Source organism: Sciurus vulgaris (genome assembly GCF_902686455.1).
Source record: "Sciurus vulgaris genome assembly, chromosome: 3".
In the NCBI taxonomy this organism is placed as follows: Eukaryota; Metazoa; Chordata; class Mammalia; order Rodentia; family Sciuridae; genus Sciurus; species Sciurus vulgaris.
The window spans coordinates 290,477-308,707 of NC_136463.1; the positions used below are offsets into that span (position 1 = coordinate 290,477).

Here is an 18,231-nt window from a genome sequence, read left to right on the forward strand (position 1 = left end):
CCCACATCCTCGGTATCCGTGGCAAGGGCTGCAGTTCTGCTGTTTCTGTTTGAGACTGGGGTCTGGTCCTCACTGGCACAAGAAGCAGATCAGCAGGCGAGGCGGGATTTTAATGGATACCAGAAACGAAGCAGCTGGAGGGGCCATGGGCAAGCTGTCCACGCGTGCTGCAGGGGAGGCGGGAGCCACGCACCGCCTGCACCCCTCCAGCCCCAAGCGTGCATGCGTGTGCGCTCCCAGACAGAAGGGCGCCCACGGGGAGCTGGGCAGTTGGAAACACGGCTCGGAACGCCCTCCCGGAACGGGGCCTGGCTGAGCTGTGCAGGCCGAGGCTGGCCCGACACCCCAGGGCCCCAGGGAGCAGGGAGATCAAGGCCACGCGAGGCCCCCGTGGCTCCATGTCCCAGAGGAGCCACAGCAGTGTTGAGGGCACAGAATCTGCATCCAGGGTGGCCACGATACAGTGAGGACGGTGCCCAGTACTTGTGAAACGTGAAAGCAGCAGCATGTTGCTCCCCACCTGCCGGGAGGCTGTGCCTCAGTGGGGCCTCTGCGGCCCAGAGTGACCTGGCTCTCCTGCTCTCAGCAGCGGTCTCCACACGCCGCACACCTCTGGGCCTGGGACAGGTGCCCCTCGGTCAGGATGCCTGGGCTTTTGGTCATGCTAGATTCATTTACTGATGATGATGAGCGGTTGCAGCACCTCTGTTTTGAAAGGCCGCTGGGCCTGGTCGACGTGTGATGCTTGTGTCTGGTGTCGGCTTCCAGCAGCTGCTGACCTTAGGCGAGGCCTTGGGACACCCGCTCCCGTTTTATCAACTGGCAGGGTGACTGATGAGAGCGTTTAATGCCGACTCAAGTCTTCACAGCTGCAGGCTCTCAGATTTGTTTTCTCCAAGAATCTTAGTAAATTTGTCTTTCAGGGAATCTTCCGTCTTATCTAGGTGGCTGAACTTCACTGGCCTGGACTCATTGGCCATGTGCCCTGGTGGTGTCTGACCGCATGGGCTGGGATCTGACCCGTTTCGCTGACCCCAGCCTGCCTGTGCTGGGCATGCCCTCCTCAGGAGGCCCAGGCCACTGACCTGCGACCTTCTCTGCCACCTGCTTGCCTCCTCAAGCTGCAGAATTCTCTCTGAACGCAAGTTGTGCCCACACTTGTGGCTGCTTGTTTCGTCCCCACTCAGTCCACGATGATTTCTAGTGACTTTTCTTTCTTCTTGCCCTGGGGAATAGATGTATATTATCTTGATTTCTAAACACTTAGGATTTCCAGGTTTCTTCCTGGCTCTGATTTATGTCTGAATTGCATATGCATACAAAGTGTGCTCTTGTTGCCGAAAGCTCAGTCCTCGTCCCCGATGCCAATCCAATAATGAGGATCTGGTTTTGAGAAAAAGGAAAAGCAGGTTTATTGCTCTGCTAGCAAAGGAGACGCACAGGGGTCTCCTGTCCCAGGGGCTGTGATTCTGCCCATCGGCAGGAACAGGGCCTTTTAAATGGTGACTCAAAGGCTACCGTCCACGTGTCCCCGTTGGATTGTAATTCACTTGTTAATTTGGGAGACAGTCATTTCTGAGATCTCTGGTACCATCCCGAACGCCTGGGTGACTTCCTTCCTATGGTGGGTGTGTGCTCAGGGGCAGGGGACTCTGCCTAGGATGGGAGGAAGGGTGATCCTGTGTTCCCTGAGATTAGGGAGGGGGAGAGGCTAGAGAGGAGCGGGCAGAGAGGAAGAGAAACACGCCCGTCGTGAAGACCAGTCGCAGCGGCAGAGCAGCAAGGGCTGTGTTCAAAGCATCGAGTGGACCCCCGTTACCTCTGACTGACCTGGCTGCCACGAGGCATGCCGGGCCTGACCACTGGTCTGCTATGGTGAGTGTGCTGTGGACGCTGACGACATGTCTTCTGATCTGGCAGCTGCATCGCGATGCACGGTCGTGGCACGTTAAATGCAGCTTCCTGCGAGGATGGTCCTGCTGGCAGCTCACAGAGGCAGTGGCCTCTGCCTCCAGTGGTTCCATGCCCTGAGTGCAGCTGCCTTCTCCCAGTGCCATCCCCGTGACACCCTGGGAGCCACCTGTTCTTGAGGCCTCTCTAGGGCACAAGGCACTGTGCCCTGTGATGGTTCTGGAACTCACCATGGCCGCTCCCGCCCTCCCCCAGGCCCAGCCCTATTGCCTGCCTGGCTGGTCCGCAGGCTGAGCAGCGGCTCGGGCTCCCTCCCTGCGGCCTCTGAGGCCTGTCTCTCCTCGGAAGGCAGGAACCAGCCGTTGCCCCAGCACACCCAGCCCAGAGGCTTCGTGCATGCCGCAGGCCCAGTGCTTAGTCACGGGGAGCCCTGCACCTGTTCTCTGCACCCTCCGTGCGGAGGCCACCCGTCTTTCCTCACATTCATGGCCACATCCCTGAACAGATCAGGTTTTGCAGAGATAGGTGTTTCTACCTATAGAAAGTGTTCAAATCAAAATATGACCTTAAGATTTTTAACGGAGCCAGACATGGTGGCACATGTCTGTCATCCCAGCTACTCAGGAGCTGAGGCAGGAGAATAGCAAGTCTGAGCCCAGCCTGGACAACTTGGTGAGTCCCTTTCTTAAAAAATAATGACTGGAGATGTGGCTCAGTGGTCAAGCACCCCTGGGTTCAGTCTCCAGCATCCCTCACCAAAAATATGTTAAATAAGATTTAGAAGCAAAATCTAGAAGGTGAACGCAGCAGATGAATCACACTTCAATCTGACATGCAGGTACTGCTGCCCAACCTGTGATCGCTGTCTACACCTCAAGTCCCCCCGGCCCCGCACGCTTCACTGTGTGACCCAGTCAGGACCTGCCTCACTTCCCGTGGCCATGGCCACCCGTACACAGGCGGGTCCCCCACCAAGCCAGTAGCCTAGACAGCAGGTGCCTGGCTGCAGAGCACATGTGCCCCAGAGCCACAGGGCTTTTCAGCAAATGGAAGTTGAAACAGGAAGCTTGACCTTTGCTTTGGAGAGGTTTCAACTGTCAGTGTGAAATCAGTTTGTTGTGATGCCAGGGGACAATGTGGAGCGTGCTTGTGGGGACTGGTGTTTTCTACCGCTGGGAAGCGCAGGTGTCAGAGGCCGTGAGGCCGAGCAGTGTGCTGCCTTGTCACAACACAGGCCCCCATGCTGCCGTGCAAAGGCCCAGTGTGGGCACACACAGCTGGGGCCTGCAGCTGAATGCCCGTGGGGCGAGACTCGGCAAGCTGGGCCTGGTGCCCCTGCTGTCCTGTAGGCCAGGAGGCTCTGCTGAGCATTTCTTGTTGGCGCACCTGGTGGCTGTACGTCACTCAGTAAGGCCCCTGCACACCTGCTGGAGGTGCTGTGCTTGACCCTTGTCCACGTGGGTCCTGGGAGAGTCCTGTGGGCAGGGCTGCTGTCCTAGCGTTCCAGCTGCTTCTGGATCGGGCGCTTCCGTGGACAGCTGCTGGGAATGGCCTGGGAATGGCTGTAGGCCCCCGCCCTTGAGCACAGGCCTTTCCTCCTGCCCCGTGGGACCCCTTGGCCTTTTGGTGCACGGAAGTTTGTTTCAACAACATCCTTGTGTTCGTCACATATGCCGCATCTGAGTGCGTCGCATGTGGGAGGGTGTGTGGCGTGTGCTGTGCGTGTGTGCTCGTGTGTGGAGGCTGCTGCTCCCGGGGCCAGGGCTGTGGCGGTGGAGGTGGCCAGGCGTCCCAGGGCCCTTCTCCTGGGCGCTCCGTGGAGGAGGAGGCTGCCTGGGCCTCCTGTCATCACTGCCCAGTGAGGCAGCCTGACACGCCTGGCACCGCTGCTGCGAGAGCCAGAGAAGCTGGCGCCTGCAACCTCGGAGCGCTGGGGAGAGGTCAGCCTGCGGCCTCCTTCCTGTGCTCTGGCCCTTGGGGCTGGCCTGCAGCGTCCTGCCCCCTTCCTGAGTCTGAACGGGCTAGTTCTGTGAGCCTCTGCAGAGGGCAGGGACTGTGAGCAGGGACCCTGCGCTCTGCCCACGCATGGCACCGTCCAGGGGAGGGATGAGCATCCCTGTTGTCTGCTGTGACCTGCTGCTGCCTCCCGCCAACGCTGTGGCCCTTGCATCCTAGGTGTTTACCGCCCATGGCCCCACGGTGATCATGCCCACCTGGTTCTGCTCGCGAGCCTGGTTTTCCCACGTGGGCCCATTTGATGAGGGCGGGCAGGTGAGTGCAGAAGGCATGGCCTGGGGCCAGGCTCAGCGGCCCTCGCAGGGCTCCTGCGAGCAGCGTCCACCCCGCTCCCTCAAGGCTCCCGGCTCCCGGCTGAGCTGCGCGTGGAAGAGCAGGCGTGAGGGGGCCAGCTGACTCGGGAGAGGAGCCCCGCTGCCCCCGGGCCAGCCCCACCTGCCTTCTGCGGGCCACTCAGACCCACCCTGCTCGGGTCCCGCCAGCTGCCGAGAGCGTGGCTGGGCTCAGGGAACCCGGCACCTCCACTCCAGGCGCGGCTCGCTACCGTGAGGGGCCGGTGTCCGGGGCCTGTGCGGTCCTGCCAGGTCCCATGCCGCGCAACCCAGGCCTCGCGGCTGCACCACCCCTGCCCCCCTGCCCCGGCGGGTAGGGAGTCGGTCTCCCACCTGGAGCTCCTGGCCTCCCCTCTCTGGGGCTGCCCGCCATGCCAGGCCCCCACCGCTGCTCAGCACAGGCCTGCTGGACTGCTGCGGCCTCTCCCCACAGGGCGTGCCAGAGGACCTGCTGTTCTTCTACCAGCACCTCAGGAAGGGGGGCGGGGTCCTCCGGGTGGACCAGACCCTGCTCCTGTACCGCCACCACCCCCACGCGGCCACGCACTCTGTCCTGGAGTAAGTAGGTCACCTTGGGCTCCAGAAACGCCTGGCGAGACCCAGGATGTGCGTGGGCACCGCTGGGCTGGCTTGGTGGGGTGGACACAGGCGGCTGGCCTCAGGGCTCTTCCGAGACTCACCTGATGGGGGGGTTCCCACAGGAAGCATGGGGGCACAGAGGGTAGGGCCGCTGGGCGAGCTCCTTCAGGGGCTACTGCAGCCTTGCCAGGGGTGGGAGGCACCCAGAGGAAGCCTGGTGTCCCTCTGCTCTACAGAGGTGGGGTTCACGTGTGGTCCTTTGAAGGCCTGCTGGCCACCAGGCTTGTGTGGGTCCCCCTGAGGAGGGGCTGCTAGCGGTCAGAGCCACAGGCTTAGGTCCCGCAGGGCTGAGGTGGTGGGTGTCCCGTGACCACTCTCTGCCCCTGCACACCGTGGAAGCAGGACACCGTGGGCTGAGGGGCTCGCGGCCACGGCGCTGGCCTGGCAGCTCTGCAGGTGGACCCCAAGGCCAGGTGGGATTGCTCCATGTCTGGAGAGGGCTCCCCGCAGTCCCTGGGGACCTGTCATGAGGACACGGCTTCTGGTGCCGCCAGAGGCCCCTGTCCTACGGCTACCTGGGGAGTGTCTCAACACGAGGCTGTGACAGGACAGACGGTCTCCAGCGACCACCCAGAATCCAGTCAGAAATCACTGTGAACATCTGGAAATCAAGCAGCCAAGGGAAAAAATCACAAAGAAAATTAGAAAAGGCTAAAAACAACGAGGCCGTCGTGGACGAAGCTGGCGGCGTGCACAGCGTCACCGTGGCTTCCAAGGCTCGCTTGGCCAGAGGAGAGCAAGCGGCAGGTCTCTGCCTAAACGAGGGAGTCAGCGAGGAAGAGCAAAACAGCCGCCAGCAAGCAGAGCAGGATCCCAGAGCAGATCAGCAAGACCAGGGTCGCCACTGGAAATAAAACCAGCAGAACCGTGGTCAGAGGACAGAGGACAGGTTGGCACGTGGGGGGACCAGCACGCACAGGGACGGCAGGGACCGCCACACAGCAGCTTGCGGGATGCAGGCCAGCCCTTGTCCACGGACTGGTAGGCAGTGAGGCTGTGCAGTGCACGGGGCTCAAAGATGGCGCACCAAGCCCATGCCACCTCTGCACCGAGAACGGAGCAGCCAGCTGCGGGCACCTGGGGGGAGCTGGGAGGGACGGGGGCTGACAGACATGCAGCCTGCATCTCCTGGGAATCAGGTGGTCCCGAGCTTCACATAGAAATGCACAGAGTGACTGATAAAGTCTCGAGAAGAACAATCAGGGGCTCATGGTGAAGCTGCAGGAATCAGCAAGGTGCAGGGCAAGCAGAGGCGAGCCTGGCCAGCGCAAGGAGGCCCGGGCCCCAGGCAGGGGCATCTGCTCACAGGGAGCGGCGTCCCTGCAAGGGATGAACCTCCCTCTCTGGAACCACAGGCACCTAGCCAAGAATGGTAGAGGAGCTATAGACCCTGGCCACAGGACAGCAGGGCGACTGACCACCTAAGATGGGCAAGCTGGACGCTGTCAAAATCAAAATCACTCTTGCTCCTACAGCACCAGAAGCTGGTGTACTGTTTGGTGCAGGGCATGTGCCTGGTGTGCAGAGACCCCCAGCACCTGCCCCACGGTGTGATAGCCTGTGCAGCTGCAGTCCCAGCTTCTTGGGAGCCTGAGGTGGGACAGTCACTTGAGCCCAGGAGTTCAAGACCAGCCTTGGCAGCACAGTGAGTCTTCAAGATGGAAAACAAGACACCACTAGGAAACTGAACAGGCACACCACAGACGGCCCGCGCCAACAGACATGGCAGCCTGCAGGCAAGGTCTGAGTGGTCTCAGCCTCAGACTCAAACCACGTGCTCTACTGGGTGGGCTGTGGACAGGCTGCAGTTGGCATCTGCCACCCCAAGCATTGGCCAGGATGCCCATCAGTGAGGAGGCACACTCTCTGGAGAACTGAGGGCCGCTGTTTAACTGACCATGGTGGTGCTGACCTTCCCACAGCAGGCCCCCTGTGGAGATGCTGGTCACTTCCCAGCATGCTGCTGTTAACATTTGAACTAGGTTGCACTTTGCGGTGGAGCACTTGTCCCGCAGCCCTGGGTTCTCCCCCAGCATTGCAAAAAAAAGACCCAAAAAAGCCAAGAGCACTTGGGGACAGTCTAGATGCCCGTCTTCTGAAGGAGGACAGGTTTTGCTGACAGCTGCTTAGGCACCTGCTGACAGGGCTGGCTGGCAGAAGCCGGACACCAGCAGACCTGGGCCCACCCTCCAGTGCTTGCCCAGGGCAGGGCTGCAGCGCATCCCCATGGCTGGGGAGCTCACGACAGGTGCTGCTCACATGCTGCACACCTGGCTTCGGCCGCGTTAAACACCTGGAGCGTTTGCTCTAGGAACAAGCCCTCCTTGTACGCACAGGAGCCGGCCGGGGCGGAGAACGTGGGGGTGGCCAGGGAGGGTCTGAGCACTCCCGGGTGACGTCCTGGCCTCTCTCCAGCCTGGCCCAGAGCCATGGATGGCGGTGCTGGCTTGAGGTGAAAGGCCTACGAGGTTCCACACCTGGGTGGCGGCCTGCACACCAGCCCTGGCCAGTGGGGGCCAGGCCTCAGGCAGGGCTGCCGGGGCCTCATCCAGGCCCCTGGCGAGGAGGCTTTGTGTACAAAGCCCTTTTGTTTTTGCCATGTAAGACTTTGCCACCCACAACACAAAATAAGTGATCTAATGCGAGTTTCTGTGTGGGATTAAAGTCTTAGAGTGTGAGCAGCAGTTCCTCAGGCACCGGATTTAATTATTACCTGGCTTGCTGAGGTGGTGCTCCACAAAGCTTCCTGGACCCATCCTTGACTCACAGAATGGTCTCCACGTAGCCACGCTGGGTGGAGGGTGCGCCTCTGCAGCCAGTGCTGCAGCTGAGCTGAGCAGATGCTGGTCCTCACAGGCTCCTGGTCATCAGGCGTGGAGATAGTCCAGTCCTCCTCAGGTGCTGGGGGAGCTAGCACAGGCCTCTGCCTGTCCCACCCCCATCACGTGCTGCTGGCATGGACCTGCCTGACCATTGGTGTCCAGGCTCCAGAACTGGACAAGTTTCCTCATAAAGACCCCAGGCTCAGGTATTATGCTACTGCTGCATACAGACCAGGGCAGACCAAGGCCTGGGGTCCCACCACCTGCACCCTCTGTGGGGACTGTTCTACCTTTGCTGATGCAGACAGTGCTGACAGAAGGTCACACCCCTGACCCCTGAGGAAGCCATTGTGAGTGAGCTGTGTCTTCCTTCCTGCCTTTGCTCCTTGCTGGTCACCAGGTGCAAGCTGGGCAATCACAGGTTCTCTTGGCTCCCACCCTAACTTCTCGTGGGTGTAAGTCGATTCACACCTCACCCCTCACATGCACGCACATCAGGATGCAAGTTCCTAAGAGGCCGAGGAGGCTGCTGGGTCTGAGGAGGCCGCACTGGGAGCCCAGCAAGACAGCAGACTGCAAAGGCCCACAGGTGCTCAGAGGAGAGGAGGAAGCAGCCCCAGAACCTGATTGAGGTGCTGAGCCGTCAGAGTGCGGATGTGGTCTGGAGCCAGGGCGGTCCCCAGGAGGACCACAGGCCAGGAGGGAGGAGAGGAGCTGAAGCCCAGTCGGTGGGGACGGGGAAGCAGAGCCCTTTGGTCACGGTGGCCTGTCCACCTGGAGATGCCTGGACCAGACAAGTGGCCTAACAGCTGGTAGGCAGGCGCCCCCGCAGCTTCTCCCAGCAGGCTTACGGTGAGGGCGCTTCCTATCTGCTGAGGCTGGTGGCTCGGGTATCGCGGGGCCTGCTTCGAGGCGCTGCCCTCAGGGGGGGCCTCTGGAGTAGCGCCACCAATGGCCCTGGGCGTCTGTGCCCTCACCAGGACCGCGCTGTGCCAACGGCCCTGGGGGTCTGTGCCCTCACCAGGACCGCGCTGTGCCAACGGCCCTGGGGGTCTGTGCCCTCACCAGGACCGCGCTGTGCCAACGGCCCTGGGCGTCTGTGCCCTCACCAGGACCGCGCTGTGCAGGTGCTGGTGTTGACCAGTACAAACCAGGCGCCGAGCCCTCCCACCTCGGCCCTGGGACTGGAGCCGGTCACTCGGGGGCCAGGAACTGCTTTGCAGTGCGGACTGGAAACACGGCGCGAGGCCTGGCCTCAGCACAGTTCTGAGCCTGGAGACCCAGAGCCCCGTCCTAGGTCCCGCCCACTCCCCCCGGACTCCTGCCTGTGCTGCAGTGCCGTGTGTGTGACCCAGCAGCCCCTCCCGGCGTCTAGGAAGGCTGTCCTGTCTCCTGCAGAGCGGACTGCCCAGGGCTGGGCCTCCTGCAGGGGTCAGGCCAGTGCAGGCTGGGACACCCCCACTCCTGGTGTGCCCGGCAGGCAGCTGTGTGTGCTGCGTGTGGTCAGGGACCCCTGGGGCACGTCTGCCTCTGCCCTGGCCCCTCAGGGGTTCCTCTCGGGGGCTGGGCTTGGACGCTCCCTTCCCGCAGGGCAGTAGCCCATCGTGGCCCCAGGGGCCTCTGGCTGTGGGAGGCGGCCAGCGGGTGGGCAGGCAAGAAGGCGCTCGTCCCCAGGGTGCCCAGCCACCCCTGGCCACCCCTCCTTCCCAGAACAACCATCTGGACCCATCGCGTCCGCTTCCTGGAGGAGCGGGCCCTGCCCAGCTGGACGTCCTTCACCATCTGGAACGCCGGCAAGCAGGGACGCAGACTGTACCGCAGCCTGACGGCTGCCAGCCGCCGCAAGGTGGGCCCAGCCCCAGCCCCGGACCCCGCCCTTCCCCTCCCCTCACTCCCCGCCCTGCCCAGCACCCAGTGCCCCTCCCCAGGTGGTGGCCTTCTGCGACGTGGACGAGAACAAGATCAGGAAAGGCTTCTACTGCTACGAGGGGGCTCAGGTGTGTGGCGTGTGGTGGGAGGGCCGGCCCCTCCACCCTGGGCCGAGGGACAGCCCAGGGCCCTCCTCCCACACAGCACTGGGTCCTGAGGCCAGTGCGGCCCACCCTGGGTCCTGCCCTAGGGCCAGAGATGCACATCTGCCGGCCACACCAGCTGTGGCTACAGGCAGAGGCCTGGCTGGCGCAGGCCCTTCCCAAGGAGTGATGGCGTGGCCGCCGTCTCCTTCCAGGAGAGGCCCAAGCCGCGCGTTCCCATCCTGCACTTCAGAGCTGCCCGGCCACCCTTCGTCCTGTGTGTGAAGCTGGTGAGTGCTGGGCAGCAGCCACGAACCCCTGGGCCAGGCGGAGGCTGTGGTCCCTCCCTGGGGCTGGGAGGCGGCGGCAGGCGGCCCGCGTGAGTGCTGCCTGCCCCTCGAGGGGCTGCCGCCCGGCGCTCAAGGCCCACAGAACTGCAGTGCTGCCCACGTCCATGTGCAGAGCCAGGGCTCCGGCCGTCTGGGCCTCTGGTGTGGGCACAGGCGCTGCCACTGTGCCCTCGGGCCCCAGGTCGGCTCGGCAGACACAGACCCCTCTCCTGGCCCAGGCGGGCCCCAGTGGCAGGGCGGCCTACTGGGGCTGGGACAGGCCACCAGCAGCTGGTTGGTGGCTGTGGGCCGGACGTGTGGCAGGCACCCCTTCTGCCCAGCTCAGGAGCCACGTCCTGTGCAGCATGTCCTCTCCCAGGGTGGCCACCTGCTCACCACCGCAGAGCGCGCTGCACGCTGGGGCTGAGGCCCGTGAGGTCGCTGCTGCTGCCCGCTTCTGCCCACCTCTCAGTGTTGGCTGAGCGGGCCTCTCAGCTCGCCCCGCCTGGTGCCAGGGGCAATGGTGCCTCCCCTAACCGCGTCTGCCTGCTGCTGGCCTCGGGCCAACAGCCAGGACACTCCAGGTCCTCCTGCTGACCTGCTGTGAGCGGCTGCACCCGCTGTTCCTCCAGGTCGGGGCTGGCTTCTCTGGGTGTCACCAGCGGTGGTGAGCAGAGGGACCCCTGGCCAGCCACACGGCGGGCAGCCTCCACCCGCTGGGGAAGGCCGTGGACACGAGGCTGGGCGCTGGGGATCGCCAGCCCCTCTGGGACTGTGTCTGTCCTGGCGAGTGGCCTCTGCCTGCCGGTGCTGCGCCTTGTTGCCCCGCGCTGCCTCCTGCTCCATGGGGCATCCAGCTGGTGGCACTGTGTGAAGGCAGGCGGGGAGATGCGGCGGGCGCGGGCAGCAGGGGCAGGAGGGGTGAGCACTGCGCTGCTCTGCAGAGTGCTCCTCTCCTGGGGCTCTCAGAGCCGGTTTACACAGTGATGGCACAGGGGCGCGGCCAGGCCGAGGGCAGGAGCTGGTTCTCGGGCAAGCTCCCCTCGACCACCACCTGGCCAGGCCGCGCCTGAAATGGGATGTAGCACAGGGGCCCAGGGTTGCGGCCCCTGCTCTCTTGCTGGGAAGGCCTGGGGAAGAGGGGGCCTGTGTGAGGCTCCTGGGATGGTGGTCAGGCGGGAAGGCAGGTCTGGACCAGCAGGGCGAGGGGAAGGGCACAGCCCATCAGCTGAGTCCCAGTGGGTGGGGGCAACTGCCTTCTGTAGAGAGGGGCCAAGGCCAGACCAGATGGCAGGGACACCCCAGAGAACCTCACCCAACTGACAGGCAGGACGAGCACACCCTAGAGCCACTGCTCCCTCCCTGGCCCTTGGTTCCCTTGAGCCCTACCCCTATTATCAGAGGAGCAGAAGTTCACAGTGGACCACCTGTCAGGCAGGCCCAGGCAACCCAGATCCAGTGGGTGGGTCTACAGGAAGCCAAGGAGGCCTGATGGACCTGGACCCGCTGCTCCCCCACAGGACCTCACAGGGGGCGAGTTTGAGGACAACCTGAGGTCACTACACCTGCAGGAGGGCCGGGACTTCCTACATTTCAGCTGATGGCCGTAGCAGCTGCCCCAGGTGGGTCTGTGTGGACGCGCCAGCAGGCTCCTGAACCAAGTCAGCCTCCTTTGCACACCACACGACTGTGCGTCGAGCTTGGGAGGTTTCATATCTTCAAACCGTCCTGTGTCTAAAGCTGTCCTCACGCAGCCTGGTTCCAGGTGCGTCCCTCAGACCAGCCTCTTCTCGTGGACCCACAGCTGCAGACACGCACTCCAGGATGCAGGTGGACGCTGGACTGTGGGCAGCACCACTGGTCTGGCTCTGTGTGGCTCCCGAGGGACTCTGCCTGCCCTTCCTCCACGCTCAGGGTGGCCCGGGCTCCGGCCAGTGTGCTGCTGCCCCCTCACCAGGTGCCCCCCCTGTGCTGGCAGCCAGCCTGGCACTCTGCCTGCTGCGGGTCCACGTTGGCCCTGTGCTCGCTCACGCCATCTCCGGCACAGGTCCTCTGCAGAGGCTGCGCAGCCGAGAAGACTCCTTGTGCCTTGAGCTGACCTGCAGCTAGGGGCAGGTACCAGGAGACTAGGCCATATCACCAGGGGCCCCAGCACGCTGCTGGGCAGGAGGAAGGGTAGAAGTGGGCAGGCTGGAAGCTGCGTCTCTGTGCAGCAGGGCTGAGAAGCTGGACTCGAGCAAGGCCTTGTCAAGCTCAGGCTGACAAGACCAGACTGGACCAGAGAGTGCGTGCAGGACTGGGCTGGGGGCCAGCGCCCCGACCCTGGAGACGCACACACACCCCTGCCCACGGCACTCTCCGGAACCCCTCTCTTGGGGCCCTGCCCTGTGGGAGCTCTGCTCTCTCCATGTTGCTCTAATAAACCCTGTTGCTTAGCCCTCACGCAAGTCTGCGGATTCTTTAAGTTCCCAAAACAGAAAACCCTCCCTGCGTGACCCTCCTCTCCTTGCAGGAGCCAGTCAGGCCACACTTGTGGCCCGCTCCCGCGGGCACAGTGCAGAGCCCTCTCTGCAGGTGCCACATCGCTGCTCGGACTCAGGTGGCCTCACAGCCTCCCCGCGCTGCTGCAGCTCCATGCAACACATCTGACTCCATCTACCTGGAAGATGAAACTCCACATCACCTCCTGAGACCCTGTCACAGGTGGACATGCGTCCCAGTTCCGGCTGGGCAGGTTCTCCTGCCATCCAGCCTCCAGCTGTCCCCCAGCTGCGTCCACTTGGTTGTCTAACCTACCCAGTGAGCTCTGACCTTCACTCCCCGGGGTCCCTTCCTCGAGGTGTCTCTGCACTATCTGGCCTCTTGATTCTGGCTCTGGTCTTCTGCCCAACACCTCTGCAGGACTCAGCTTGGGAGGCCAGTGTCCACCCTCTGCCCCAGGAGCACCCTGCTCAGGGCAGTTCACAGCTTCCCGGTCGAGGAGTTGAGCACGTTCGCTGGGCAGGCCCTGTGGGGTGGGTACACCCTGCACCGGCACCGCAGGACTCCACTGTCAATGTCCACAGCTGAGGACGGGGCTGGCCTGGCCAGGGTCTCAAGTCCTGCCCCGTCGAAATCAAACCTCTCAGCTGGACTCCCCAACAGGAGCCCTTGGTGCCCAGGGCCTGCTCTCTGGCTGACCAGGGCCCCACCTTTCTGCCCAGGCCACTGGCTTCTGCCGCTCTTTGGCCGGCTCCACCCCAGAGCCAGGCAGGTGCTCATGTCCTTGCTGGACACATGTATGGACTCCTGCCTGCACGTGCCCTGTGGAGAGGCTCCTGACCCCTCCCTTAGGTGCCAGCAGGCTGCCCACTGCACTGGCTGTCATGAGGACGACGGGCACTGTCTGAGCCTGTGCCCAATCCAGGAGGGCTCCAGAAAGCGTGCTGCACTGAGGAGACGCCAGGCCTTGGTGCCAGGGCCACGGGGTTGGCACGGCAGAGTCGGCTGGCCAGGGGCAATGGCCTTTCCTTGGGCAGCAGAGTCAAACTGGAAGGAACTGCTGTGCCGTTGGTGGGCCTGAGGGCACGTGATGGTCTCCGCGCCTGTCTGTCCCTGTCCCCTCGGGCGCACGCTCTGCCTGGCAGGACAGCAGGGCCTCGCCGCGGATGCAGCTGGGCACCTGCTAGGTGGGGAAGGAGAAAGTGCCAGGCCCAGCGGGCTGCAGGATGTGCAGCTCCCACCAGCAGGTCTGGGCCGAAGCAGTGACACCCGCCAGCAAGGGCAGTGTGGTGCACCTGGGGCCCAGGGGCAGGCTGTCCGGGCTTCTGGGGGCTCACCCCAGGTGGGAGGCCTCTGCTCCCACGCCCCGTGCAGCCTCAACCTCCTGCTCCCTGCACTCCGCCATTCGCGTCCATGCCAGCAGAACGCATGCAAGTCCCTGGGTGGAGCCACAGCCCCGGCCCCCAGACCCCCAGACCCCCAGACCCCCACGCACACTGGCCCCAGAGACAGGCAGACAGGGAGCGGCTTGGTACGTGATTTTTATGGGAAGCACATTTGTTCCACGGAGGCAGACAAGGCAGCCAGGCCACCAGCACGGCCGCTCGTGAGGAGCACATCTGGCAACAGCTTGGGCCCAGGTGCCGTCCCTGGTGGACAGGCAGCACTGGGCTGTGGACAGCTCCTCCCCGCTGCACAGGCTCCAGGGCTTCCGGGACTGGCTTCAACAGGCACCAGGCTGCGGGAGACACAGCGGGTCAGGCTGGCCGACCCCATCTCCCCGTCCACCCCAGGCCTCCGAAGGACTGAAACTCCCTGAGCTTCCCCAGACCCGAGCCTGAGCCATGGAGGACAGAGGCTGTGGCCTCACCACCAGGGATACAGTGGGCCAGTTGCTAGGCGGACATGTTCCTGAGGGAACCAGGAGGGCACATTGGACACACAAGCTGGCACTGGCCTCAGCCTTGGCACACAGGAGGCACCAGCCATAGCATCACCTGAGTGCCCGCGAGGCCCACTCAGGGCCAGGCTGTGCAGCACGTGTGCCTGCGTGTGCTCCTGCACGGGTTCCAAGCGAGAAAGTAAGGGGAGGAAGAAGACCCCGGGGACACATGTCCACAGGACACAGAGCACCAGTGCAGTGGGAGAAACAGCCGTTGAGGAGGCAGGGAGGCTGGGAGGGCTGAGGGCCAGGCAGCCAGGCAGCCAACACCAAGCAGGGCCTGTGCAGTTGGAGACCTGCGTCCAGAAAAGCCGCGAGATGCGTCAGGTGGCACCAGGCCAATGCCATGACCCTTCAGACTGCAAGGTGTCGGGAAAGCAGCCTCCAGGTTGATCACAGAGGAGTGGAGAACGTGCAGGTCAGCAGAGGGAACCGCAGGCAAAGCAAATGTCAACTCGAAGGCCAAATGGAACACCAAGAAGGTGGGCCAACAGCCAGCTGCTACACCCAAGCTGGACTGGAGAGGCAGAGCAAGTGGAGGCTGACATCAGGCAGCGCAGCTGCACCGACCGGGTGAAGTGGCCTCCCCAGTCGAGGTCCAAGCAGCGACACCCCTGGTCACGGTCTTGAAACACACGCAGGCTGACAAAGCTGAGAAGGCGCGGCCTGCGAGAGCTGCTCGGCCATGGCACAGACAACAAAAGCCTGAGGCGGCACGTGGACGGGCCGAGCTCCGAGGCCTCGTCCATCTGCCCAAGGAAAGCCGCACGGTTGAAAACTCGTCCCTGGGTTCAGGCTGTCCCAGACCTGAAGTCACCACCTGAAGCCTCCGTGAGGGGCACAGAGCATGGGCCCAGACTGGCCTCGGAGCCTGCACCCCACTGCCCAGGTCAGGTGTGCACAGCAGGTGAGGACTGGCCACAGCCTCGGGGCTCCACCCTTGCTCCTTACAGGAGTCGCCAGGTTGGTATCATGAAGGTCTGCAAGAGCTGCCCCGGGCTCAGGCAGGGAGGGATGGTCCACAGAGGCCGAGGGCCCCTGGAGCACGTGGAGCCCGAGGCCAGGAGTGGAGCAAACAGCACAGGACGGCCACAGAGCAGACGGGGCCAGAGGTTCGGGTCTGCTCAGAGAAAGCCGACAGGGCAGAGCAGAGTGAGCAGACCAGGCCACGGGATGCCGGGCCCGGCACAAGCCCCAGGCAGGAGGGAGAGCAGCAGCAGGCCCAGGGGACTCCGAAGCAGGAGGTGCCAGGGTGAAAGCCACCACCGGGCACACACTGGGGAGGAGCTTCCCAAGCAGAGATCCAAGAGCAGGAGGAACAGCCGGCCAGGCCACGACACGCCCAGCAAGGGCAAGACACAGGCTGGAGGCCAGGGTGGCAGGCCGCCCCCTGCAACCCAGGTGGCCTTGCGGCTGGGACAGGGCTTTTCTGGTACTGGGCCTGAGCCACATCCTCAGCCCCTTTGTTTTCTTCTGAGACAGGTCTTGCCACGTTGCCCACACTGGTCTCCAACTTGCGATCCCAGGCATCCTGGAACCTCCTGTGCCCCCAACAGGGAGCAGAGCCCGGGAGGCAGCACCACAGCAGGGTCGTGGAGAGCAGCAAGCAGGAGCGAGGGTGTGTGGCTGGGGTGGTGCTGCAGACCCAGGAGGGGCCCGGGAGGCCCACTGGAGCCAAGGCCCCCCCACCACGGAAGGCTCTGTGAGAGGAGAGTCCCGAGACCTGGCACCACTGCAGCAGACCCGTGCTGGTCCAAACCAGACCAGAACACAGGACCTGCCTCAGGACAGAGGCAAGCCGCTGCAGCAAGTCCAGCGGGACCAGGCAGGGCAGGCCGTGTGGACACACCACCCAAGCAAGCTGACCCTGACTGAAAGACTTGAAAACCCTGGATTCCAGGCTCAGGGTGGCGGGGAGCACGGTGCTGCATCCCCGGGGTGCTGGGAGGCGAGGGAGGGCTTACCTTGGGGACCAGCTGGGGTCTGGGCACGCCAAGGAGGTCACACAGGCGATTCCGCTGCTCTCTCACCACTGGGAGCGCTGCGTCCCTACGGAGGAAAGGCAGCCCTGAGCCCCAACCATGGAAACGCAGGTCCACACCAGCCTTCAGGTCTCTGCAAACCCACCCAGCCTGCACTGAGTGGAGATTAGGAAAAGACACCCACCCCGAAAACAGACATTCGGGGGAATCCTGGCTACAGAGGAGGGCAGAAGAGACACCCACATGAGCAAGTTCTGCCCAGCTACAGGCGGCCTGCGCCCACACCAGGGTCACGTGGGGCGGGCTGGGGACACAGGTTCTGTCCCCAGGGCTGTTGAATCTGCTATTTACTGCTGTAACTGAGAGTAAACATTATATTCAGCTCTGGTAAAACATCGGGGTGTTTTCTCCTTGCTAAAGTGAGTTATTTTAAATCCTCTGGAAGCTCTCCCCTGGACCTGGGATAGGGGTGGTCCCTGGCCACTCCACTCCTCTGTCCTTCCTCAAGCTGCTTAAGATCTTGACACGGAACGTGCCTTGGTGTTTTTAAGAGTCAGAAACAGCAAGCTCTCTACTGCGGAGCTGCACCCTGCCCCTCTGACCTGAGGCACGTCCTTGGGGACTGTCCTGCCAAACCTGAAGGCGGTCTGTGGGCCCCTGCAGGAGCCGTGGTGGGTGCCGAGGCCACCTGAGGTTCCTGTCAGCTGCGGCCGCGTGGCCGACACCAGCTGTTGGTCCCCAGCGTGGGGGTGGGGGCAGGCACTGGCACCGCCTAGTGCCCTCACACAGGCACTCAGGAAGTGCACCAGCAGTGCCCGGCAGGGCCCAGTATGGGCAGAGAAACTGCCAGCCTCCCTCAAGGAAGGCCGCAGCGACCCCTGCCTCAGGAGAAAGCACAGGTGGGAGGAAAGATGCTCAGTGACCCGCTCCCACCTCAAGTTCCAGGAGCGTGGGGCGCAGTGGCCTGGGGGACGTGGGGCAGGAGGCAGGCAGCGGGCCAGGCCAGCACTCACCAGGCCGTGTCACTGAGCACAGCCATGACCTCGTCCAGGACGTCCACGGCCACCACGTCGGTGTAGGTGAGCACCATCTCGTAGACCTGGCTTGCCGTGGTCTTCCGGATCTGGTGGGGCCGAGTGCGTCAGCAGGAGGAAGCACCACCGCGACCCAAGGGGCAGGGGAGCCGACCCTGGTGCACACTGCACGCAGAGACCCCCAGTACCGGAGGCACGGGCCGGGGCCTGGCGCAGGGGCATCCTGCCCACCATCTCCTCCAGCCCAGGGGCCTCAGCTCCGCCCACCCAGCAATCAGCACCACTTCCTTATTTCCAGAATTTTTTTTTTTTACTTTTTTAGTCACAGCGGACACAATGCCTTTCTTGTGCACTTCTGTCTGGCACGGAGGACGAACCCAGTGCTTCACACGTGCTAGGCTAGTGCTCTACCACGAAGCCCCAGCCCAACTGTGCGTAGGACACGTTTAGACAGAATCACGAGAGGACGGGAGATGATCCACACCGACTTGGCCCCGGCCTCCCCACCTCTCCCTCCAGCTCCTCTACTGACCTCTCTGCAGTATATTTAGATTTTTTTTAAATTAGCGTCCCGTGGATTCAACTACGTGTGATTCCCCATAGCACGTTCTTGCGTGTGTACAAAGGCCCGGCCAGATCCGTTCCTGATCTTTCCTTTCGGGTCCCTCCTCCCTGCCCTCGTCCACGCCACTTTCCTGTCTTGCATTTCCTTTTCCTGTGGTGCTGCAGTG

General features: G+C 63.2%; 2 protein-coding genes across 16 annotated transcripts in view; one reads left to right on the plus strand and one right to left on the minus strand.

The window, feature by feature from the left end:
* B3GNTL1 (UDP-GlcNAc:betaGal beta-1,3-N-acetylglucosaminyltransferase like 1) overlaps window positions 1-12,095 on the plus strand; it is a 43,472-nt gene extending 31,377 nt beyond the window's left edge. For 4 of the 14 annotated variants that reach the window (XM_079131023.1, XM_079131033.1, XM_079131032.1 and 1 more), the window contains 6 exons: window positions 4,087-4,182; window positions 4,693-4,817; window positions 9,431-9,566; window positions 9,649-9,717; window positions 9,840-10,022; window positions 11,582-12,095. In XM_079131023.1, coding sequence (XP_078987149.1) covers window positions 4,087-4,182; window positions 4,693-4,817; window positions 9,431-9,566; window positions 9,649-9,717; window positions 9,840-10,022; window positions 11,582-11,662 — 690 coding nt within the window. In that variant the 3' untranslated portion in view covers window positions 11,663-12,095. Of the gene's footprint in view, window positions 1-4,086; window positions 4,183-4,692; window positions 4,818-5,294; window positions 5,448-9,430; window positions 9,718-9,839; window positions 10,023-11,581 lie in introns of those variants that run through there. The other 10 variants (XM_079131029.1, XR_013762428.1, XM_079131034.1 and 7 more) reach the window with 10 other exon arrangements.
* Window positions 12,096-14,071: 1,976 nt separating this feature from the next.
* Window positions 14,072-18,231, minus strand: part of TBCD (tubulin folding cofactor D) — a 121,498-nt gene continuing 117,338 nt past the window's right edge. Inside the window, exons 37-39 of one of the 2 annotated variants that reach the window (XM_079131014.1) lie at window positions 17,480-17,589; window positions 16,449-16,533; window positions 14,143-14,280 (exon numbers count right to left, since the gene is read on the minus strand). In XM_079131014.1, the coding sequence (XP_078987140.1) occupies window positions 14,266-14,280; window positions 16,449-16,533; window positions 17,480-17,589 (210 nt within the window). In that variant the 3' untranslated portion in view covers window positions 14,143-14,265. Of the gene's footprint in view, window positions 14,281-16,448; window positions 16,534-17,479; window positions 17,590-18,231 lie in introns of both variants that reach the window. The other variant, XM_079131013.1, reaches the window with a different exon arrangement.